At 45.2% G+C, this 24,163-nt stretch overlaps 1 protein-coding gene across 1 annotated transcript in view; it reads right to left on the bottom strand.

The window, feature by feature from the left end:
- Nucleotides 1-24,163, bottom strand: part of STON2 (stonin 2) — a 107,439-nt gene that overhangs the window by 61,909 nt on the left and 21,367 nt on the right. Inside the window, exon 4 of the mRNA XM_058162466.1 lies at nucleotides 5,550-5,747. Within this exon, the coding sequence (XP_058018449.1) occupies nucleotides 5,550-5,747 (198 nt within the window). The remainder of the gene's footprint in view (nucleotides 1-5,549; nucleotides 5,748-24,163) is intronic.

Genomic DNA, 24,163 nt, shown 5'->3' on the forward strand with positions numbered 1-24,163 from the left:
GAAGTCACTTACTGGTCTCCTGCCTGCTCTGAGGACTTTGCTAGGACTTTGGGCAGAGCTGCAGAGGCAAGCCTGATTCGGATTTCCCTGACCCGGCCGTCAGCGGAAGAGTGGGACACGACAAGCTGGGACTTGGGAGGCAGAGAATAGATAGGGGTGGGGCCAGTCAGAATTTTTACTACTGGTTCTCCGAATTACTCAAAATTTCCCCTACCGGTTCTCCAGAACTAGTCAGAACCTGCTGAAACCCACCTCTGGTAAATACACATATGCACGTATCATAGCATTTTTAATGTTCTCACTCTAGTCAAGTGGGAAAATTCTTGAAGTTGAAGTGAAGATCTGCCTTGGATCTAGAACAATATTACCTAATAGACCAGTAAGTGGTGGTTACTTATCTGAGCCAGTAAGGTAAATATAGAGTTAAATACATTTGTTATGTATGATCTGACAAGCATTCAGATACAGCTCAGTCTCTCACTTGAAGGAAAGCTTGAGCCATTCAGTGAATTGAGATGAATGAAAAGTGTTTTATGTTTTTCTATTCAAAGAAAAGCTACAGGTTGTCAGTACTGTACAGCTTTCATTCTAATTGATAGCCTCCATGTTTTTTTTTCTAAGTTAGATCATTTTCTTTTTATCATCCTTCTTTGATGCTCAGCCAGAAAGACTGTTATTATATATACTAAGTTCTGTTCCACTTTCATTTTATCTATTTTAACCTTGATAAAAATTAATCCCTGGCCCAAGCTGTTGCTTTTGCTAATTGCTTCTATTTCAATAGAGCTTCAGATATTCTAGCTGTCTGGTCATGTTTATTCTATTGATTGGTGTTTTGCTTGGGCATTAGATCAGATTTACACTGTATTTGAGCAAAATAAGTCAGGTGAGCAAAACTACGTAAAGGGTAGGAACAAAACGTTCTGCTTACTTTTGCTCATGTATCATGAGTTTTCCAGAAAATTCCAAGTCCTATGGAATTTTCCAGAGGGAACATAAACTTATATTGCGAATCTAATTATGAATCACCATCCTGCTCACAATCTCATGAAAGGAAATTGTGCATTGGCCAATCAGAAGCCTGGTGAGAAAAGTGACTCATCCTGAAGAATTACCACTTGCCCTCAAGTGATCACAAAGTTCACAGTTGCCCTTGATTATTACAATTTCTTAATTTCTCTTTTGTAATTAGTAGAGTAGCAGTAGATTCATTTATAAGTCTGCACTTTCTGATCCTCATAGGACTAGAGTACCTCTGACAATAATTCCTGGTTCCCATTTGTTCTACCCAAACTGGATTATATAATCCATTGTTTTCATTTCTGTTGGAAAAAAAGTCCAAATATTTTCCAGCATTTACTATGCCAGATGCAATTTGAATATTAAGTGTTTGATATCTAGCCGATCAAGTAGTTGGTCTCATTGTGTTGCTGCTGCCATTGCGGGAGGAAAAAGTATATGATTTTTATGTTATGGATTTCTAATGTTGTAAGCTGTCCAAAGTCATCTTAGTTAGTTGGGTAGCCATAGAAATAAATAAAATATAATATGCTGCTTCTAGATCTCTACATAAATAATAAGCATACACGAAAAGGAACTACCTAATATAATGTCACACATCCAAAGGCATAAGTGGGGCATTAAACTGTGTGCATTCAGTTTTGGTCACCACAATACAAATAACTCTAGAAAGAGTGCAGAGAAGAGCAACAAAAATTATTGGAGCTGGAGGCTAAAGCAGTTGTGGGAACTGGGTACATCTAGTCTAATAAACAGAAGGACTAGGGGTGACATAATAACAGTCTTCCAACATTGGAGGGACTGTCACAGGGAGGAGGGAATCAACATATTCTCCAAAGCACCTGAGGGCAGGACAAGTAGCAGCAGATGGAAGCTTATCAAAGAGAGATCCAATCTAGAATTAATGAGAAATTTCCTGTCAATGAGAACAATTTAATCAGCGGAACAGCTTGCCCCCAGAAGTTGTGGATACTCCATCACTGGAGGTTTTTAAAGAAGAGATTAGACAGCCATTTGTCCAGAATGGTATAGGGTCTCCTGTTGAGCAGAGGGTTTGTCTAGAAGACCTCTAAGATCCCTTCCAACTCTGTTATTCTGTTTTTTGTATCCCTGGATGTGTAAAACTGGTTAATATTAAAAAATATTAAATTGACAACCTTAAGACTTCTATGTGTACATCATATATTAGTTAACTTAGATTCAGATTATAGACTATACCAAGATTTTCTTTTTCCAGGGAAGAGTAGGAGAATTGCAGCAAATCCTGTTAGAACAAGTAACCCAACTTCTCAGTCCAACCCTTCTCCTATGACTCTCTATTCTTTTTAACGAAAATCTGCTTCTAATTAGCTTTCTATCATTTAAAATAGCTGCTTCTAAAATTGGTTCTGCAAACCTCCCATCAGTGCTAAACCACATAATTCTGCTTCTTACCAATTATGATCTCATGATTCTTTCCCACACTTTTGTGCAACAACCTTAAGTGGATTTTCTTATTTCAGTAAGCAGATCTCTTCCCCCTCCTCATTTTCCTTCCAGTTCTTGGGGACAGAGCAGGATCTTTGCTTTGATTTGATGATGGAAAATTACACCTTTGCATGGATAAGTCACTCCAATAATCAAATTGAAGTTATTTATAACAGCACTTAGTGTTAGTAATTCTCATCTCCATCCACTATAGAAAATACATAAATCACATATTAGATTCATAATAAGGATTTAGCATACTGTGATGTTGTGATTATGCATCATAAATATTATTTGGTATATAGATGTACTTTGCATATGCAGCTGGTCTTTACCCAGGACTAGTTTGCTTTCAGAAATAGTTTCAATGTTTTTTTGATGAGTACGATTGTCCAATTATCCCAGTAGTGGAATTCAATTTTTTTTTACTACCGGTTCTGTGGGCATGGCTTGGTGGGCATGGTGTGGCTTGGTAGGCATGGCTTGGTGGGTGTGGCAGGGGAAGGATACTGCAAAATCTCCATTCCCACCCCACTCCAGGGGAAGGATACTGAAAAATCCTCATTCCCTCCCTGCTCCTGGAGGAAGGATATTGCAAAATCTCCATTCCCAACCCACTCAAATACCAGAGATGGTATTTGACGGTTCGCCAAACTACTCAAATTTTCTGCTACCTGTTCTCCAGAACCTGTCAGAACCTGCTGAATAGCACCCCTGAATTACCCTCTTATTCTTATTCTCAGAATTTTACAGGGTTAGTTTGCTTTAAGAAAAAAGAAAGAAACTCTCTCCTTCATTTTTCCACTGTACTTTCTTCTGTCCAAAGAAAACTGGCTAAGGAGGGAAATAGGAAATAAGTACATATTGTATTTGGAGTCCTCTCTATGAAAGCATATGTTCTTAGAAGCCAAATTGTATGTAGTTAATTATCTTATTCAAACTCTATAAAACATTTTTTGTAAAACCTAAAAGAAACTTATTTTATAGTCAGAAACTTGAAGACAATGAATGACTACCCTTATATTGCAAAATGTATCATATTTACTGTATATGAATTAACCACAAAGCAATGGAATGATCTCAAAAATCCCAAAATGCATAGGAATGAACCGTTTAATTTCACCAAAATACTGTCGGTCACTTTATGTATGCCTTAAGGTGAGCATCTTCCTACTTTGATAACGTAACATGAATCCAACATTACAAATAGTCCAGTAGTGGGTTCCACTTACCTTCGCTACCAGTTCGGAACTGTGAATGCGCATGTGTGTGCGCTAGCTTCACTCGCACGTGGTGCTTCTGTACATGCGCAGAACGTTCTGTGCAGGCACAGAGTTTCCATGATGATGTCCGAGTGGGTGGGGAGAGCCTCCCGTTGCAACCACTACCGGTTCACCCGGTCAGAGGGGAACCGGTAGAAGCCCACCATTGCAATAGTTCCAAGGTTAAGACAGTGATTGAGACTAGAGTTTCCAACACTAAGCAATGTGCTTGTAAAGCGTAATGACACATGAATGCTGTTTAGCAATGGCAATTCCAACAGTTCCCATTGTATCATTAAGTGAGGACTAGAGATGGTTGGGGTGGGTACATGGGAGGGTACAAGCGCAGGCAGGAGCATGAGTGGATGTGAATGTAGGCAGGTGGGTGCTGCAGAGTACAGGATCCTATTACTTATTCAAAATATCAAATCACAAGGTTTACCATCAATAATTTTTGGTCTTTGTTTCCTCTTCTACAGTATTCCAACATTAAACTTATGGTCAGGATAAATCTGTTATTTGTAGTTTAACACCAATATGTATTTTGTTTTGTTAAGTAAATGGATATACAGAAATTATTTGAGACAATGGCAGGGGAAAAAATTAACTCCATGTTTCATAATAATGTCCCTATACCATCTATTAATGGGGGGAAAATCCTATCCTGGCTTAACTAGAAGGGCTGGAGATGCTTTTTCAAAAGGCAAATGGATTTTGGTTTTTTCCCTTAAAACATTTTGCTTCTCATCCAAGAAACTTCTTCAGTTCTGAATTGAACTGAAGAAGTTTCTTAAAAGAAATGTTTTCAAAGAAAAAAACAAGAAAGTCCATGTCAGGAAATTGTTATTTGCCTAACTAGTTGGCCAGGCAAAATATAAACTAACTATGTATGTTTATAGAAAGGCATGATATTGCTTTAAGGCTGTGCTGCATCATGCAAGCATCCTGATTGGTTGAGTTCTGTAGCCAATGTATAAAAGGACTTATGGGGAATCTAAAGAGATGCTACAGCATTATAAGCTGAAGACGTGCTGCAACTGTATATTTGAGCTTTATGATCGTTGCTTGATCATGGCTAGTTACTGATTCCTCAAGATACTGACTGTTGTGAATTGAACTGTGTTTTGCTAAACTGAAAGAAGACCTTGTTTGGTTTGCAAGTCTACATTGGTAAGAAGACTGACTGACTGACTTTATATGTGTATGACCTGGAATTGTTTTTGGACTATGACTTTGCCTTTTCCTTAAAAGTAAAGGAATATCAAACCCCAGTTTGTCTGCAAGTGACTGTTATTGTAGACAACCAGTCTCAGTCCTTTTCATGCGTAGGGTGCTCTGCTCAACGGTCCACAATCTTGGTTGTGAACCCAGATTACCCTTAACAGTCCAGTTGCCTTTTGAAAAAGCACCTGTGGGACAACCATGACCTGGATGACTGAGACTCTCCATAGTCAAGGGTTGGAGATTTTTTAAATGTGAAAGAAGTACCAAGACACTAGGGGTAAAACAGTACTGTAACTAAAACTTCAAACACATGTCCAACATCCGCTACCTCATTACTGGAGTTTGATAACTGGAATAACAGCATCCAGAATGTAGGAATAAGACAAACCAGCTTACTTGATGCTGCCTGAAGTATGGGTATTTCCCTATGATGGGGATTGACTGGAAACAAATTTCCTGAATTCTATAATTTATTCAACAACATTTAGCCAATAAAAGGAAAGAATGTGACTAGAGTTGTCTGGAATGAGATAACTTATAAATACATTACATAAATAAATAAAAAATGTTGCTTACCAGTTGAGTCTTCAGCGGATGCTCTTCCACTAGTCAAATCCTCTGTATTTATTGATTGAAGATCAGTGTAGGAAGGGGTGATACTCGGGCTGCTACTGTTCTCTGAAGTAGTTGTCCAACTGCTCTCTGAAGTAAGAGGTTGTCTCTCGGAATATCCCAAAGAGGGACACATCCAACAAAATACTTTTGGAGATGAGGCTTAAAAGAAAAAAATAAGTTTATTACATTTAATGGCATAAAAAGAGTTCTGTATAAAGGGATTATCAAGTACAAGAGAGGAATGTGCAAAACATGGAACTTGTGAGTTGCCAGGGGGCTTGTTTCCAGACCAAACTCATTCATTCAGTCCAGATATAGGCAAAATGGGGCTGTTTTCTCCTGGATTAAGAAGAAAAGGCAATGTTCCAGGCACAAGTGTTTTAAGAGTCAATGAGGCAAAGGTCAGGATTAGCAGCTGTTGAGGAGACATAGACAAGTGCTGGAGGACAGAGACAGTACTGGAAAGATTAGGACAGGGGTCGGCAACCTGCGGCTCTGGAGCACCATGTGGCTCCCTGTTGCTGGTCAGCTTCACAACTGATGGGTGTTCGGTTAGGATAGGTAGAGGAAAAAGTATGCCACGCTAGGAGGAGACTCTATGGTAGGGGAACTGGACTTCCAGTCGGCTCCAGAATTGAATGGGGGGCTTCCGGTTAGGACTTTTGTGGCTCTTTGAGTGTTTAAGGTTGCCGACCCCTGGATTAGGAGAAAGCAGACAAGTGGAATGGGATATTATCAGCTGTGGCAGAGGGAGGAAAGGAAAGGAAGTGAAGGCATTGGAAAGCTTGTGTATCAAAGGTAGGGCAACATACTGTCCTGGAACCCTAATCAAGGTTGTTGGAAGGAAATAAGGAAGGCATCGAAGATGCCAAGGAGATTAGGAGGTGGGCACATGAATAGAATATGCCATTTCTGAGAGGAGAAAGGATGCACATGCCAGCCTTTCCCAACTAAGCACATAGAATCGTATACACACTCATAGCATGGGAGAAGTATAGGCAGGGAAATAAAATGAGGGTACCTGCAGCAATTCAACCTTCTAGAGATTCCTGCTAGGTAAGAGTGTGTCAGAATCCCTTCTACCTCTAGGAAGGTAAATCTGGAAAGTCATTTGGATAATCTCTGAGCACAAACATCTCCCCACCCGCCACCCCTTTAATGAAACTTTCTGATGGCATCTTCTATTTTGGATTTTACCTGGGGACAATAGATAGCTGTCTCAGTGGTGAAATCCTCCATGGATTGCCACTTGTTTGCTGCCAGCGCATACGCAGTACATGCCAAAAGCACGCTGTGCACGTATGTGCAGTGCGCCCCAGATGCGTGTTTCACACAGCAAAAGGAGGCTTGGGAAGGTAAGTAGAATAGCGGGGAGTTGGGGGGAACGACAGCTGTGCAGCACGATTTAGCTTTGCTAGAAATTAGGATTTTCTGCTCTCTAGCAAATATAAACCCCATGGCACAGCTGATCATTGGAAATTCCAGTTCAGAGGAACTGGTAGTAGTTTTTATCACTACTGGTTCACCTGAACTGGTGCAAACCGGTAGCATTTCACCCCTGAGCTGTTTGGAAGAAAAGATTTCCTGCAAAATGTGAAGAGAAAACTTGCAGGAAACAAAAAGAAATCTAATCTGTTTGGATTTCTGGGTGTAGTGAATAATTTGACTGAATGGCACTAGTATTTGGTTTTATTTTTCACATTCCTCACTCAGTTTCCTTTAAACTAGACTTTCGTGATATTTAATCCCTCATCTCAGATATTTTTTTGTTTATCTTCCCCTTCTTTATTGTACTATGAATTTTAATTTTTAAAATTTTACCATTTTCTGTTCTCAGAATTTATAATCTGATTGCACACACCAGAAGGATTATGTCTCTCCAAATTCACTCTTAAATTCTGGTTTAAGATGCCCATGAGCATAAAGAGAAAATCAGGCCATTGTGTTTGAAAAGAGGAAATTAAAATGATGGCCACAAATAACTTCTGAAGACACTAATCCTTCCATTATCTAGGTTGTCTTTTCATTGGTTGGACAAGAATTTCTAAACTAGAGAACATTCTGCATGATACTTTTGGCAACTTCATCCTAAAAATAGACCATTTGATATCTGGTCAGCAGGTCAAGATAATTGCAAGGAATTTACTTACGCTTAAGGTTTTCCTTAGTCTTTTTAAGGAGAAGTGAAGTGTTAGTATCACTTTATAATGTCTTGGTAAGACCACACTTGGAATATTGCATCCAGTTTTGGTTGCCACAGTATAAAAAAGATGTTGAGACACTAGAAAGAGTGCAGAGAAGAGCAACAAAGATGATTAGGAAGCTGACGGCTAAAACAGATTGCAGGAATTGGGTATGTCTAGTCTAGTGAAAAGAAGGACTACGGTGACATAATAGCACTTTTTGAATATTTGAGAGGCTGCCTAAAATAAGATGAGGCTAGCCTATTGTCCAAAGCACCTGAGGGAAGGACAAGAAGCAATGGATGGAAACTAATCAATGAGAGAAGCAACCTAGCACTAAGGAGAAATTTCCTGTCAGTGAGAACAATTAACCAGTGGAACAGCTTGCCTTCAGAAGTTATGGGTGCGCCATCACTGGAGCTTTTAAGAAGAGTTTGAACAGCCATTTGTCTGCAATGTTTATTTTTATTTATTTATTTATTTGTCACAACATCATACAAAAAGATTATATAGTATATACACATATAAACATATATAGGAAGAAGAAAAGAAAAACAATAGGACAGGAACGGTAGGCACGTTTGTGCGCTTATGCACGCCCCTTATGGTCCTCTTAGGAATGGGGTGAGGTCAATAGTAGAAAGTTTTTGGTTAAAGCTGTTAGGATTATGGGAAGAGACCACAGAGTCAGGTAAAGTATTCCAAGCACTGATGATTCTGTTGCAGAAGTCGTATTTTCTGCAATCTAGATTAAAGCGGTTTACATTAAGTTTAAATCTATTGGTTGCCCTTGTATTATTGCAATTAAAGCTGAAGTAGTCTTTGACAGGAAGGACATTACAATAGATGATTCTGTGAGTTAAACTTAGGTCTTGTCGAAGGCGACGGAGTTCCAAGTTTTCTAAGCCTAGGATTTCAAGTCTGGTGGGATAAGGTATTTTGTTGTTTTCAGAGGAATGGAGAACTCTTCTTGTAAAATATTTCTGGACACGTTCAATTGTATTGATGTCAGAGATGTGGTGAGGGTTCCAAACAGGTGAGCTGTATTCTAGAATTGGTCTAGCAAATGTTTTATATGCTCTGGTTAGTAGTGTGGTGTTTTGGAAAAGAAGCTATGCAAAATTAGGTTTACAACTCTTAGAGCTTTTTTGCTATGTAGTTGCAGTGGGCTTTGGCACTTAGATCATTTGACATGAAAACTCCAAGGTCTTTAACGGGATGGGGTCGTCTGTAAGGTAATGTCCATCTAGTATGTACTTAGTTTTAGAGTTCTTTTTCCTATATGTAAGACTGAGCATTTGCTGGTTGAAATTTGGAGCTGCCAATTTTAGACCAAGCGGTTAGATGGTCAAGGTCGTTTTGAATGATAGAAGTGTTGTCTGTGGTGTTAAATAGTTTGACATCGTCAGCAAAGAGAACACAATTACTTGAGATATGGTCACAAAGATCATTAATGTATAGAATAAAGAGTGTTGGTCCAAGGACGCTGCCTTGAGGAACGCCACTCTTGACAGGAACAGGATTTGATAAAGCATTGCCAATTTTGACCACTTGTTGTCTGTTAGACAGAAAAGCAGATATCCATTTGTGGAGGGGTCCTGAGATGCCATAGGATGTTAGTTTAAGGAGAAGTTTATCGTGTACTACTGAGTCAAAAGCTTTGCAGAAGTCTATGTAGATTGCATCTATTGATTTGCCTTGATCTAGATTTGAAGTCCATATGTTTTTGCAGTGGAGAAGTTGTAAGTTACATGATAACTTTTCCTGAAACCAAATTGTTTGTTGGAGAGTAGGTTGTTAGTTTCTAAGTGTGAGGTAATGGATTGATTGATGATAGATTCCATGACTTTGCAGGTGACGAGCAAAGGGAGATCGGTCTGTAGTTTTCGACTAAGCTGGGGTCTCCTTTTTGAAGATGGGGATGACTGTGGCTAGTGACCAAAGTTTGGGAAGAGAACTGGTAGTGAAAGCTTTATCAAAGATAATACTTAGGGGTTCAGCTATATTAATGGAAAGTTTTTAAGAAATATCCACATAGACCATCAGGACCAATAGAAAGCGATGGTTTTAAGTTGTGAAGAGCTTTACCAACGTTGTCTTCTGTGAAATCTATATGAGTTAGATCATCATAGTCATTGCTGGTTCGTTTGTGGAATGTTGGATATGTGTTATCGGAGTTAACAAAACTGAGCCAAAGAAAATGTTGAAGAGGTTTGCTTTGACTGTTTCGTCATTGCATTCTTTGTTGTTAGAATCTTTTAGTGGTGGGATGGATCTTGAATCTTTAAGTTTACTGTTGACAAAATTATAAAAGGCACGATTGGAATTTGTGCGTAAAGGTTTTCTTCTTGCTTGGTGTGGTAATTTGTGCATTCAGTTTTAATTTGGTTGCATATGTTTCTGTAACGGTTTCTGAAGTTTGTAACATAGCCTTTTTGTTTCTTTTCAGAGGATTTTTTTGATTGAAGCTTTTTATTGATATGGGTAGTTTGTTTTCTTGGACATGGTACTCATTCGTGGTACATATAATTTAATGACTCTATTGATTTCAAGTAGGAAGATTCTATAGAGGTCATCAGCGGTTATGCAGGTTGCAAACAGATTTTGCCAGTTCAGAAGTGAAAGATCGTTGTTTATAAGGTCGTAATTGGCTTTCTTGAAGTTGTAGTTGGGAGTTCTGGTGTTATGACAATTAAGTATGGACGTATATTGAGACGAAAATCAATCATGCAGTGGTCACTGTTTGAAAAAGGTTCTTTAATTTGTATACCGTAAATTGAGTTTGGATTGTTGCAGAAGATGAGGTCAAGGCAGTTGTTGAGTCTTGTATTGTTAGTTACAAGTTGTTCAAGACCTAGGTTTGTAACAGCGTTGTATAGTGTAGTATGGATTGGGTCAGTTGAACATTCATTGGTTGTCCAGTTAATGAGAGGTAGATTTAAGTCACCAAGGAAGATAAGAGGGTATGGGCAAGAGGTAGTCCATGTTAGCATTGAGGTTAGCATATTTGCGTGGGTAATGTCATAGTCGGGGGCTCTGTAGCATAGTAAGAATCGAAGAGTAGTGTCAAGGGATAGGTCGCATACTATGGTTTCAGGAAGAGAGTTTATGTGCTACTTGGATATTTTTAGATTCAGTGTCTTTTGTAAAGATAGCCACTCCACCACCTCTTGGTTTCTCGATCTGATCGATAGACTTGATATTCTTTGTTTGAGATAATGGAGTCAGGAAGGGATGAATTCAGCCATGTTTCACAAACAAAAATGATATCAAATGTGCCACTGTTTAATAAGAGGATAAATTCAGGTAATTTGTTGACTATGCTTCTTGCATTTATCAATTTGCATTTGAGATCTGGTATGATTGGTGTTGAAGAGGTAAGGCGTGCATTTTGGGTGTTAGTAGGTTGGGGTTGTGGACAATAGATGGTTGTATAGATGGTTGGATGGTAGTTTGGGTGTTTGGATGGATGGTTGTTTGGATGGCTGGTTGGGTGGATTGTTGGGTGGCTGTTTGGATGGCTGGTTGGATGGCTGTTTGGATGGCTGCTTGGATGGCTGCTTGGATGGCTGTTTGGATGGTTGGTTGGATGGTTGGTTGGATGGCTGGTTGGATTGTTGATTGGATGGCTGTTGGTTGGATAGTTGGTAAGATGGTTGGTTGAATGGGAGGTAGGGGGATGGGTACTTGGTTGAATACTGGGATGGCTGGTTGATTGTTATGGGTGATGGGGGGTTTGGAGGTGATTTTTTGATTGCAGGTTTTATTTTTTATGCAATCAGCATGGTAGTCGATGTATAGGTTGGATTCACCATTGTCTTGTCTTCTTTTAAGTTCTGTGCAAAGTTCACGAGAGAATATCCTTGTAGAAAGGATAGGTCAGGACGTGATCTAAGTTTACTGTAGGTAGGGTTGGATTTATAATTGAGTTTATAGTCTTTATGAATTTGCGTTTGCTGTCCTCATTAGTGCATATAACTCTACAAAATCTTGGTGCTGTTGTCCCATCGCTGTTTTATATTCTGGTCCATCTCTGGAGACAGCAATTATTTCATTTGGGGAGATGGTTGATGAATTATAATTTCCAATGATGTTGTGAATCTTATTGATATCTGGTTCATTTGTGTTTTCAAGTCCAAATAATATTGCATTATTTATTTTTTGTCCTCTCTCCATTGCATCTCTGATTAGTTGATTAGTAGTTGTTTGTTGATTGGGTTGTGTTGTATTAATTTGATGTCTAGGTTGAGTTGTAAGTTGTATATTTTGTGGTGATAGATGAGTTTGGAAGAGATTTAGATCATTAGAGTTTTCATTTTTTAGTGTTGAAATTTGTTTTATCAAATCTGTGAAACTTTGTTCAATAACTGATAGAATTTTTTTTTCTAAGTTTTGTTCAATATTTTGAATTCTTTTTTCTAGGTTTTGTTCAATATTTTGAATTCTTTTTTCTAGGTTTTGTTCAATAGCTTGTAATCTTTTATCTATGTTTTGTTCAATAGTTGTTAATCTTGATTCTAAGATTTTATCAGCGTTTGATTTTCTGGCTGGCATAATGATGATCTTTCTTATTCCTTTGTTTCATTTATTTTATTTATTTTATTTTATTTTATTTATTATTATTTTATTTTAGTAATGATTAAGTGTCTGTTTTTATAGGGTTTCCTGTTTGGATGGGAGGGGGGTTGGACTAGAGAACCTCCAAGGTCCCTTTCAACTCTATTATTCTGTTTTGTTATTTTGTTATTCTTTCTATGATCATGTGCATCCTTCCCATTAAACCCAAAGGAAGTCTGGAATGGTATAGGATATACCCATGGCCAGGGGGTTGGACTAGAAGACCTCTAAGTTTCTTTCCAACCCTATTATCCTATGTTCTTACTGAGAGAAATTTTGGCTGACTGTAACTTAATTTATAACGGAGCAGTGTCTATTAATTGTGCTGTATAGTTGCAACATTTAGATAGGGACACAAATAGCACAGAAATGACAAAGCCAGTTAGATTGACTCAGAGAAAAAGCTGAAGTCGGTCATAAAGAAAGTAACAGTCTGTATGATACCAGACAGGAAAGACAGAACAGAGAACAAAGCAGAGCAAAACCAACTCTATTAAAACATCAGTTTTCTTCTCAATGATAAGCTTTGGTATTAGGCAGACGTTACAATTAAACTGAGTGCTTCTACAAGTTCAGAGGATTAATATTAACAGAGAAAAATGGAACTTATGTAGAGCAATTCTTAACTTCCTGAGACAGATGATGTCTGCCAGATTTATCATGATGATTTGGGATTTAAGTGGCTTCCACTTGATTATGACAGAATTATGATTGAATTTAAGATTGCTTTTTCTTAAATATTGTTTTGTATATTCTGAGTTGTTAGTTGCATTTTCATCCTCGACCCACATAGAATTACTAAACCTGAAGCTAGTAATTCTTAACTCTTCTGAAGAATTAAATCTGCTGGAAGGAGTAGCGGGGAAGAAACCTGGAAGTCTGATGCTTGCTGTAGATCAGGGGTCTCCAACCTTGGTCCCTTTAAGACTTGTGGACTTCAACTCCCACAGTCCCTCAACCAGCAAAGCTGGCTGAGGAACTCTGGGAGTTGAAGTCCACAAGTCTTAAAGGGACCAAGGTTGGAGACCTCTGCTGTAGATCACATTCAAAGTAACTTTTAATGTAGGTTATTGGTTGCATGCATACAACATTTCTAAAATCAATTTCTTAGTAAACAGGCAGTATATACAAAATTTACAGATGCATAATCTATATGTTCACACAAGAATGTCAGCAAACAATCTGTACATACTACAAGAATATCTGAATATGGTTATAGTTTCTCCTCAAATGCCATATTCAAAAAGAAACTACCAATGAGACTATTAAAATCATAGCTATCATTCCATACACCCTGAAATAAAATCCTACCTGGTTTAATTTTTTTCGAAGAAATTAATCCCTCATGTTTCCAGTCATATTGTATTCTTGCAGTGCCTATATTTGAAAGTAAGTTACACTAAAGGAGACTGGACTTCTGACAACACTTTCAGCAATTCAACTGCAATAAGCTTTTACCCTGACACCAAATAGTACTTTTAATATCCTTTCATTTCTTGTTACTGCTTTCTTTCTGTTGCTATTAACATGACTTCATGTAATGTATCTTTAAGAGTTTTGGAGGGAAATTAGAGCGGGAAATAGCACGTTGCTGATTGGCTGAAGCCTCCGACTGAACTGTATATAAAGAGGGGTTTTTCCGTTGTTGGTTGCTGGGTTCACTATAAACTAAAGAGCTGTTGTTACTCATCTGGTCTCCTGCCTCGTTATTGCCCGAATCTAACACTGGCGACGAAGGTGGGATCTCGAGGCAAAAGAGCGCCAGGAAAGAGCTGAGCTAACCAGGAATACGCGAACCCAGCAAAATAAGGGCGGATAGCAGCGATGTCCAGCTACACACCGCCAGCGCCATTCGACCCAGCTAAAGAAAAATGGGGGTCATACATGGCTCGTTTCGAGTGCTTCCTCACAGCCACGAACTCAGGAGTCTCCGACAACAGGAAGAGGCGTACTTCCTAAGCCACTGCGGTTCGGAAGTTTTCGACACCGCAGAGTCGCTTCAGAGCCAACGCCTACAGTCGGTACCGTGGCAAACCCTGCAGACCGCCCTTGGGCTCACTACGCACCGACGCCCTCAAAATTCGTTCAAAGGTTTGAATTACGCAACGGATGCAACGAGAGGCGAATCGATTCGTGTACATGGCAGCGCTGAGAAAAGCCGCTAACCATTGCGAATATCGAGACTTGGAAGGCGATTACTCGACCAACTCATTTGCGGGGTCAGAGACATCCGATTGCGGCGGCTGCTGTCCAGAAGCAACCTAACACTGGCAGTCGCCTTGGGCGAGGCCAGGGCTCATGAGATGTCCACCCAAGCGGCAGAAACCCTGCAAACGCCCGATCGCGCCAGGACTGGGGTGAAAACAACCCGGTCCACAATGAGGAAGTCCAGGCCGAGGAGGAAGGCGAGGAAGAGGAAGAAGTCTTCCACGGGAGGCCAGAGAAAGAAGACCGGGCGAATCATGAGTTCGGGGACAACACCAACGACAATACTGCAAGTTTAAGGATGCGACTTGTCGGCGGTGCGAAGGAAGGGCACATAGCGCAGGCCTGTCGAGCGCCCCAACCTTCCGCCAAAAATTCAAACCGACCAATCAGAGCGGGAACGCGGGCGGCCCGTGATTGGTCGATTCAAAAAGGCGTTAATCAGACTGCCGTGAGAGTGGGTCAAGCAGCCACGCCTTGAAAAAGATTTTACTAAAACACACATTGAAGGGGTGCCGTGCCGAATGGAAGTGGACACGGTTCATCGATCACGATCATGTCCTGGGACACTCGTGAAAGACTTGCCCGCCATCGCAGCGCAAGCTGCAACCACAGAAACTAAGGGTACAAGATTACCAAGGAAATCTCATCCCGTCGAGGGTAACGTCTGTCCAAGTCAAGTATGGACAGCACAAGAAGACCCTGCCCATCACAGTGGTCGGCGGAACCTTGCCGAGCTTGTTGGGACTGGACTGGTTCGGGCATTGGGCATGGGAGTGACGAGTCTTCGAACGAGCGTCGACCTAAAGGCGAACTAATGAAGGAGTTCGTGGCGTCTTCAAAGACTGTTTGGGCAAGTACGAGGGGACCCGATCTCCTTTAACCTTGACCCACAGGTTGCCCCTATCCGGTTAAAGGCTAGGAGGGTTCCGTTAGCCTAAAGCCCAAAATTGACCGGGAGCTGGACAAACTAGTAAGCCAGGAATACTAGTGCCAGTTGACCATGCAGTGGGAGACACCCATAGTCACCCCAATCAAACCGGACGGTCGGTCCGGTTGTGCTGACTACAAGGCAACGCTTAATAAAGCGTTGCAGAAGAGTGCCTACCCCGTCCCAGTAGTACAACACTTACTGCACTCTTTGGGGCAAGGCCAGGTTTTCGCCAGGCTAGACGTGGCCCAAGCCTATCAGCAGTTACCCGTAGATTGCAGCACGGTCAAGCACAAACAATCGTAATGCACAGGGGTGCTTTTAAATGCACCCGTTACAGTTTAGTTAGTGTGGCTCCAGGGTTATTTCAGAACCTAATGGAGCGGCTATTGCAGGGGCTCCCCGGGGTGGTACGTACTTTGATGACGTACTGGTATCCGCCGACAATCTAGAAGACTTAGGGGTACGGCTGAGAAAAGTTTTGGGCATTTTCCGGTCCGCCGGTCTCAAAGTCAAACTGAATAAATGCCAGATCGGGGTAGGATCCATGGAATTCCTGGGCTATCGGATAGACAGGGAAGGAATCCACCCCACTGAGAGCAAGGTTAGGGCAATCAGGAGGGCCCCAGCCCCCCAAAACAAAAGGGAGTTACAGCCTTTCTTACGTCTGCTCAATTTTTACGGTTTATTTTAGAAAAATAAGGCGACCATAGCCGAACCGCTACACAAATTACTAACAAAGACAGCTGTGTGGTCTTGGGGAAAGGCGGAAGCTAGGGCATTCGAAGCAGTAAAAAACCTTCTGTCTAGCGATAGCCTACTGATTCAATACAATGGCACGCTGCCATTGGTGTTAGTTGTGATGCATCTCCTACGGGGTGGGGGCTGTGCTCAGCCACAGGTTACCAAATGGCACAGAAGCCCCTATAGCATTTTACTCCCGAACAATGTCATCGGCTGAAAGAAACTATAGCCAGCTAGATAGAGAAGCCTTGGCCATAGTCTCCGGGGTAAAGAAGTTCCATGAATATGTATTTGGTCGTGACTTGAAATCGTCACAGACCATAGACCCCTACTAGGTCTGCTGGCAGGCGATCCTGTCCAGACTGACCCGATGGACTATCTTTCTGGCTGCGTATTCTTACAAATTACTGCATCGGCCAGGAAAGGAGTTAGGGCATGCGGACGCTGAGCAGATGCCCATTACCAGAGACTATCGAAGACCCCACTCCGGGCACACCGTTCTGCTAATTGACTCTTTGGACTCTGGTCCAGTCACTTCCAAGGAGGTGGCTCGGGCTTCTTACAAGGACATTACAATAAGAACTGTAATTGGTTGGGTGCAAGAGGATGGCCGCTGTGCGGGCGGCGGTTTAAGGAATATGTAAAGAAACGCGGGAGTTGTCGGCTCAAGGAGGTGTTTGCTCTGGGGGATAGAGTGGTGATCCCGGAGAAATTGCGGAAAAAGTTTTGGAACTCCTGCACGAGGGCCACCCTGGGATCGTGAGAATGAAGGGTTTAGCAAGGAGCTATGTGTGGTGGCCCTTGATGGACACGGAGATTAGTGACAGGGTAGGAAAATGCCAAGCCTGCCAGGAGTCCAGACCACTACCACCAACGGCCCCAACTCGAGAGTGGGAGAAACCCTAGGGCCCATGGTCTAGGATCCACATCGATTTTGCCGGCCCCTTCCATGGGCAAACATTCCTAGTGGTAGTCGATGCCTATTCCAAATGGCTGGAAATCATTCTTATGAGATCCATGACAGCCGAGGCCGTAATCTCAGTCCTTCGGTGCCTATTTGTAACCCACGGGTTACCCGACACCCTAGTTTCCGACAACGGTCCGCAATTCACAGCGACCCTATTTGAGGGGTACTTGGCGGAAGAGGTGTTGTGACCCAGGTTCCTGGACCCAGACTCCTGGACTCGGATGATTCAGAAAGTGAGGGAGAAGACCTGGCCAGCCCTGCTTCTCTTGAGCCCTTTCCCTCCCTGGCACCCACTCAAAGGGAGGAGGAGGCCGCACAGCCTGATTCCATGGAGCCTTCTTCTGATTTGTAGCGCCCCAAGAACAGTTTTGGAGTGATGCAAGATTCTGAGCGTGATCGGCGTGCGAGTTGGGACAAAGCCAAGTCATAATTGTCATGCAGTGACATCTGCAGAGACTATAAATAGGAGGCGGGACTTCCTGGTTTTTTGTCTTGGACAAAGTAATGAGTTGGCGCGAGCTAATGAATTGGCGCGAGCTAACTGTTTCAATGGAGGGAAGAATATATTCGTGAGTAATTCTGGCCTTATCTATAATTTCCTCGTTATCTCCAGAAACTTGGCAGGCCCGTGGCTAGGCCTGGCCACGACATGTATCTATCTAAATAAAAGGAAAAAGGAAGGCCTCTGACGGACTCTTTGCTGGGAGTATTGGGGAAGGAAACAGAACATTTTGTCCAAGACCTGACTAAAACATCTTCCACCAAAGATGGATCAGCAGCAGGTACAGCAGCAGTTAGAGCAGCTACAAGCGGCTAATCAACAGCTCCAGCAGCAAGTGGCTCACTTGGCAGGCCAACTTGCTGCCAGGAATGTGCCTGCAGCCCCCATCCTCCTCCTCCTCCTCGTCACAAGTGCCCGATAACCGTGCGGATAAGTTTTCTGGGCAGCCTGAGATGTTCCCGACCTTCTTGGGACAGTGCCAGCTCTACATGGCTATGAGGCCAGAGGATTTCCCAGGCGACCGGGCTAAGGTGGCCTTCGTGATTAACCTTCTTTCCGGCTCGGCTGCTCGATGGGCCACGCCCTCTTGCTCCAGGACAGCCCCTGCTGGCGGACCAACAGCGTTTTGGCAGCACCTCGCACCATGTATGAGGACCCGTTCGAATGCTGGCGGCAACCAGGCGCCTTAAGGAACTCCGTCAAGGAAACGCCCCTGCAGGAGTACATCACGAATTTCGTCTTTTGTGCCAGGACTCTGACTGGAATGATGCAGCGCTGGTGGGCCAGCGTTCAGGAGGGACTCTCAGAGGAATTGCAAGGCAGCTGGCCCGCGTGGGCGCGCGGACCCTCGACAACTTGGTGCCCTTTGTCTCCGCCTCGATGCCCGTCTGCAACGGCGACCGTCCCGTCGCACCCGGGACCGCCGTCGACATCTGCACCCCCACTTCCTGCACCACCAGCACCCCGGGTCGCCCCACGTTTTGTAACCGCTGCGGAAGAGCCCATGGAGTTGGGAGCGGCCAGACCTCGCCTGACAGCCCAGGAGCGGATCCGGGGGCGCCAAGGAGGATTGTGCCTGGACTGGGGGGAGCCCGGCCACGCCGCCGCTTCTTGCCCCAGAAAGCGGTGGGGCACGCACCGGTCCCGAATCACAAGCGTGACCAATCGAAGCGGAGCAGGCCCGACCTCGGGAAACCCTAGGTCGGCACGTACTAAGCCCCACTGGGCGTTGCGAAGTAGACTCTGGGCCCCTCGGCATCTGATTCTGGACACACGGATATGGTTGGGGAACCAGTCGGACGGGCTCCAGGCGCATGCGCTGGTGGACTCAGGGCCACAACAAACTTTATGGACCAGGCCTTTGTGACCCAGTTTGCGGTCCCGTGGTTCGGTGGACCCTCCGATGCGGTAGAGACAATTGATGGGCGAGAACTGGTGTCCGGCCCCATTAAATTCGCCACCCAGCCTTTGCGCCTGGCTATTGGGGACCATGAGGAGGCGATCCAGTTTTATGTCACGGCGGACCTTCATTTTCCCTTGGTCCTTGGATGGCCTGGCGGACCCACGATCCTCAGGTGGCCTGGTCGCGAACGCCATCTCTTTCCCGAGTCTGCAGTGCGTCGATCACATCCGCCACACCTGTGCCGGCCAGAACGTCCCCACCGCTGCCATCACCTTGCCTCCTGAGCTGACGGACTTCGCCGACGTGTTCAGCGAGAAGGAGGCGGACCGACTACCCGCGCCGGCCCCTCGATTGCCCGTGGACCTTCTGCCCAACGCACCACTGCCTGTGGGACGCCTGTATTCCATGTCGGGCCGAGTTGGCGCCCTCAGGGACTTCCTGGACAAAAACCTGGCCCGAGGGTTCATCCGCCTTCAAAGTCCCTCTCTCGGCCCCGGTCCTCTTCGTGAAGAAGAAGACAGGGACTTGCGCCTATGCTGTGATTACCGCCGGCTAATGCCATTACGGTGCGGAATCGCTACCCCTGCCGCTCATCCCGGAGCTACTGGAGAGGTTGCGGAGGCCACGATCTTCACCAAGCTCGATCTCCGGGGCCTACAACCTGGTGCGGATGCGAGAAGGAGGCGAATGGAAGACGGCATTCGCACCCGACACGGACACTACGAATACACTGTCATGCCATTTGGGTTGACCAACGCTCCCGCTTTTCCAGCACTTCATGAACGACGTGTTCGAGACATGTTGGATCGGTTCGTGGTTATCTACCTGACGACATCCTGATTTACTCCCGGTCCAGGAAAGCCACCTTCGACACGTCGGTCTGGTTCTGCAACGCTATGGGAGCAACAACTCAATGAAGCTGGAGAAATGCGTCTTCTTCCGGACTTCCATAGAATTCCTCGGCATATCATCTCGCCCGAGGGCATAGCCATGGACCCATGTAAAGTAGAAGCTTTGTGTAGCTGGGAAGCCCTCGTCGGGTGAAGGATGTTCAGCGCTGGGCTTCGCCAACTACTACCGGCCCTTCACCCCGGGCTTCGCCACACTGACAGCTCCACTTACCCAGCTCCTCAGGAAGAAGGTTGCGTTCCGGTGGGGTCCCCCGCAGCAAGAAGCATTCACAGCCCTCAAGAAAGCCTTCGTCACGGAACCCGTCCTGAGGCATCCTGACCCGCTCCGGCCTTTTGTGGTGGAAACGGACACGTCCAATGTGGATCTGGGAGCGGTGCTGCTACAGGCTCCGGCGAATGGTGGCACACTTTTTCCCCGCGCTACTACTCCCGGAAACTCAATCCTTCCGAGCGCAACTACACTATCTGGGAAAAGAGTTGCTGGCTATCAAGGCTGCATTCGAGGCTTGGCGACACCATCTGGAGGGCCCGACATCAGGTGGAGGTCCGAACGGACCATCGGAATCTCGAGCACCTCACCACAGCTCGGAAGTTGAACCAGCGGCAGATCCGGTGGTCATTGTTTTTGCCCGGTTCAACTTCGCGTGACCTACATTCCAGCGGTCACAACCGGAGGCGGATGCCCTGTCCCATAAGCCAGAGTACCTCTGCGCCAAGGACCCCTTCCTCCACGGACAGTGCTGCGGCAGAAGCCTTGGCCGCAGCACGGGAGCCAGTGGACTTGCGGGCCCAGGTGCGAGGCGCAGCGCCAGGACGCCTGGTCGCAGCAAAGGAGAGGAGGTGGGCCCCACGCCTCCTTGGACCTTGGAGGAGGACTTACTCAAGTTTCGGGCGATTATATGTGCCCACAGGACCACTCCGAGCCCTCGTCATGACCCAGTGCCACGACAACCCTGCAGCAGGACATTTTGGGTTCTTCAAGACCCTCCACCTGGTGACACGGACCTTTTGGTGGCCCAGTGCGGCATGATATACATGCCTCGTGACATCCTGCGTACCGTGCCGGCAAGCCAAGACCGCCACGGGGCCCCCTCCCGGGCTCCCCCAGCCCTTGCCGACACCCGACAGACCCTGGGGGGCGATCTCTATGGACTTCCTGACAGACCTGCCGCCGTCCTCTGGGTTCACCACGGTGCTGGTGGTGGTGGACATGCTCACCAAGATGGCACACTTCATCCCATGCCGCGGGCTGCCCACAGCCGCAAAACGCCCGCCTCTTTCTGCAGCACATCTTCCGCCTCCATGGTCTACCGGACAGGGTGGTTTCGGACCGCGGAAGTTCAGTTCACAGCCCGCTTTTGGAAGAGCCTGATGGCCGCGTTGGAGGTGCAGGTGTGTCTGTCGTCATCGCACCATCCGGAGACCGACGGGGGTACAGAGAAGGTCATCGGTATACTGGAACAGTATCTCCGTTGCTTCATCAACCAGCAACAGGACAACTGGGCCGATTACCTGTCCTGGCGGAGTTTGCTTTTAACAACTCTCAGCACACCTCTACTCAGATGACCCGTTCTTTGCCAATGTGGGGTACCATCCGCTGCTCTTCCCTCTGGCACCACCGGACTCTCCTGTTCCCGAAACGCAGACCTTCCTGACGGAATTGCATGCGGTCCAACAGTTGGTACGTCAGCAGCTGAATCGGGCAAAGGAGGACTACAAACGGTCCGCCGACCGCTCCCGACGGGCAACGCCCCCGCTGGCAGTTGGAGACCGGGTGTGGCTCTCCACCAAACACCTCCCGTCCGACCGCCCGGTAAAGAAGTTGGACCACCGATTCATCGGCCCGTTCCCTGTCGAGGCAGTCATCAACCCGGTAGCCTACCGACTGACCCTGCCACGATCCATGCGGATCCACCCCGTTTTTCACCGGTCCCTTCTGGTTCCTGAGGCCACACTGAGTCCCCTTCGGTGCCCAACAGCACCCGTCACTGTCGCCGAGGACGGATCGGAGGAATACGAAGTCCACAGCGTACGAGACTCCCGCTGGCTGAAGGGTCGTTTCCAATATTTGATCGCGTGGAAGGGATACGGGACTGATTTCTCCTGGGTAGATGCCTCCGACGTTCATGCCCCTGACCTGGTGCAGGCCTTCCATGAGCAGAACCCAGCCCGACCGCATCCCGATCGTCAGCCCCGGGGGAAGGGCCCTGCGGTGAGGGATAGTGTTGTGACCCAAGTTCCTGGACCCGGACTCCTGGACTCGGATGATTCAGAAAGTGAGGAGAAGACCTGGCAAGCCCTGCTTCTCTTGAGCCCTCTCCTCCTGGCACCCACTCAAAGGGAGGAGGCCGGCAAGCCTGATTCCATGGAGCCTTCTTCTGATTTGGCAACGCCCAAGAACAGTTTTGGAGGATGCAAGGTTACGGCTTGATCGGCGTGCAGCAGCGGAAGAGTTGGGACAAAGCCAAGTCATAATTGTCATGCAGTGACATCTGCAGAGACTATAAATAGGAGGCGGACTTCCTGGTTTTTGTCTTGGACAAAGTAATGAGTTTAGCGAGCTAATGAATTGGCCAGCTAACTGTTTCAATGGAGGAAGACATATCGTGAGTAATTCTGCCTTATCTATAATTTCCTCGTTATCTCCAGAAACTTGGCAGGCCCGTGGGTAGACGTGGCCAGGACATGTATCTATGTAAATAAAAGGAAAAAAGGAAGGCCTCTGACGGACTCTTTGCTGGGAGTATTGGGGGAAGGGAAACAGAACAAGAGGGCATCCGGCATGTCCTCTCGGCACCTTTCCACCCTGCGACGAACGGCCTTGCAGAACGTTTCGTTCGGAGTGCAAAGGAAGCATTGTCCAGAATCAGGCCAGGCGATTGGCAATTAAAAATTGACACCTTCCTAGCAGTACAACACAGAACCCCCTGTGTAGCAACTGGCCGCAGCCCAGCAGAGCTACTGATTGGGAGGAAGCTTAGGTGCCCGTTAGACTGGTTAAACCCAAACTACACCCCAGACGGGTACAAAGGGACAAACGGTAAAACAAGAGAAATGACAGTGGGAAGTCCAGTATGGGCACACAATTACGGAGAAGGCCCAAATTGGGTAAAGGGGACAATCCTTGAAACAACCGGGCCCAAATCGTATCTGGTAGAGATAGAGGATGGCCGGGTTTGGAAGCGCCACATAGACCAATTAAGGAAAAGAACAACCAAAAATCCAGAAACAGACGAAACAGGCCCTGACTATCCAATGTTTGAATCCACAGCTAACTCAAACCCGGGGTAAACGCGGGACTTATCTGAGTTCGATGAGGTCCAGCGACACCAACCGGTCCCTCCTGAAGAAAGCAGGGACGACTCTGCAAATAATCCAGGGCCGGATGGCCTAGAGGAGGAGCTGAGAGGAACAAACAGTCCCTCCGGCCAGCTCGACTCACTCCCAGAGAATGAATTGTGCAGGTCCGAAAGAGTTAGGAGACGCCCCGTCTACTTGCGTGACTACCTCCAGAAATAAGATGCTAATTTGATGTAAATAGGGGTAAAATGTTTTCTGGGAGGGAAGGAGTGTAATGTATCTTTAAGAGTTTTGGAGGGAAATTAGAGCGGGAAATAGCACGTTGCTGATTGGCTGAAGCCTCCGACTGAACTGTATATAAAGAGGGGTTTTTCCGTTGTTGGTTGCTGGGTTCACTATAAACTAAAGAGCTGTTGTTACTCATCTGGTCTCCTGCCTTGTTATTGCCCGAATCTAACACTTCATATTTTCTAGCTTCAGACTAGATAATAAGTATCATGTGAGATTTGCCCTATTGTGAATACGTGTTCCCAAGGATGTGAGATAACCTCGTCACCTGAATTATTTTATCAGGTTATTATTTACCAGGGCTGTTATTAATCAGACAAAGTCCTTGGGAAGAGTGTAAGCTACACATTGCAATCAAAACATATTTTCTAACTCTAGTTTTCATGCCTCAATAAATTCCAGGTTGCAGATCAATCCTTCAGTAAATCTAATTGATAGTCAACTGGCTTCAGTTCCCCACCCACCCACGCACCCGACACAAATAGCTTAAAGAAGATGATCAAAGTCACTTCTTAGGCCCTAATA

Source organism: Ahaetulla prasina, chromosome 1, assembly GCF_028640845.1.
Source record: "Ahaetulla prasina isolate Xishuangbanna chromosome 1, ASM2864084v1, whole genome shotgun sequence".
Lineage (NCBI taxonomy): Eukaryota > Metazoa > Chordata > Lepidosauria > Squamata > Colubridae > Ahaetulla > Ahaetulla prasina.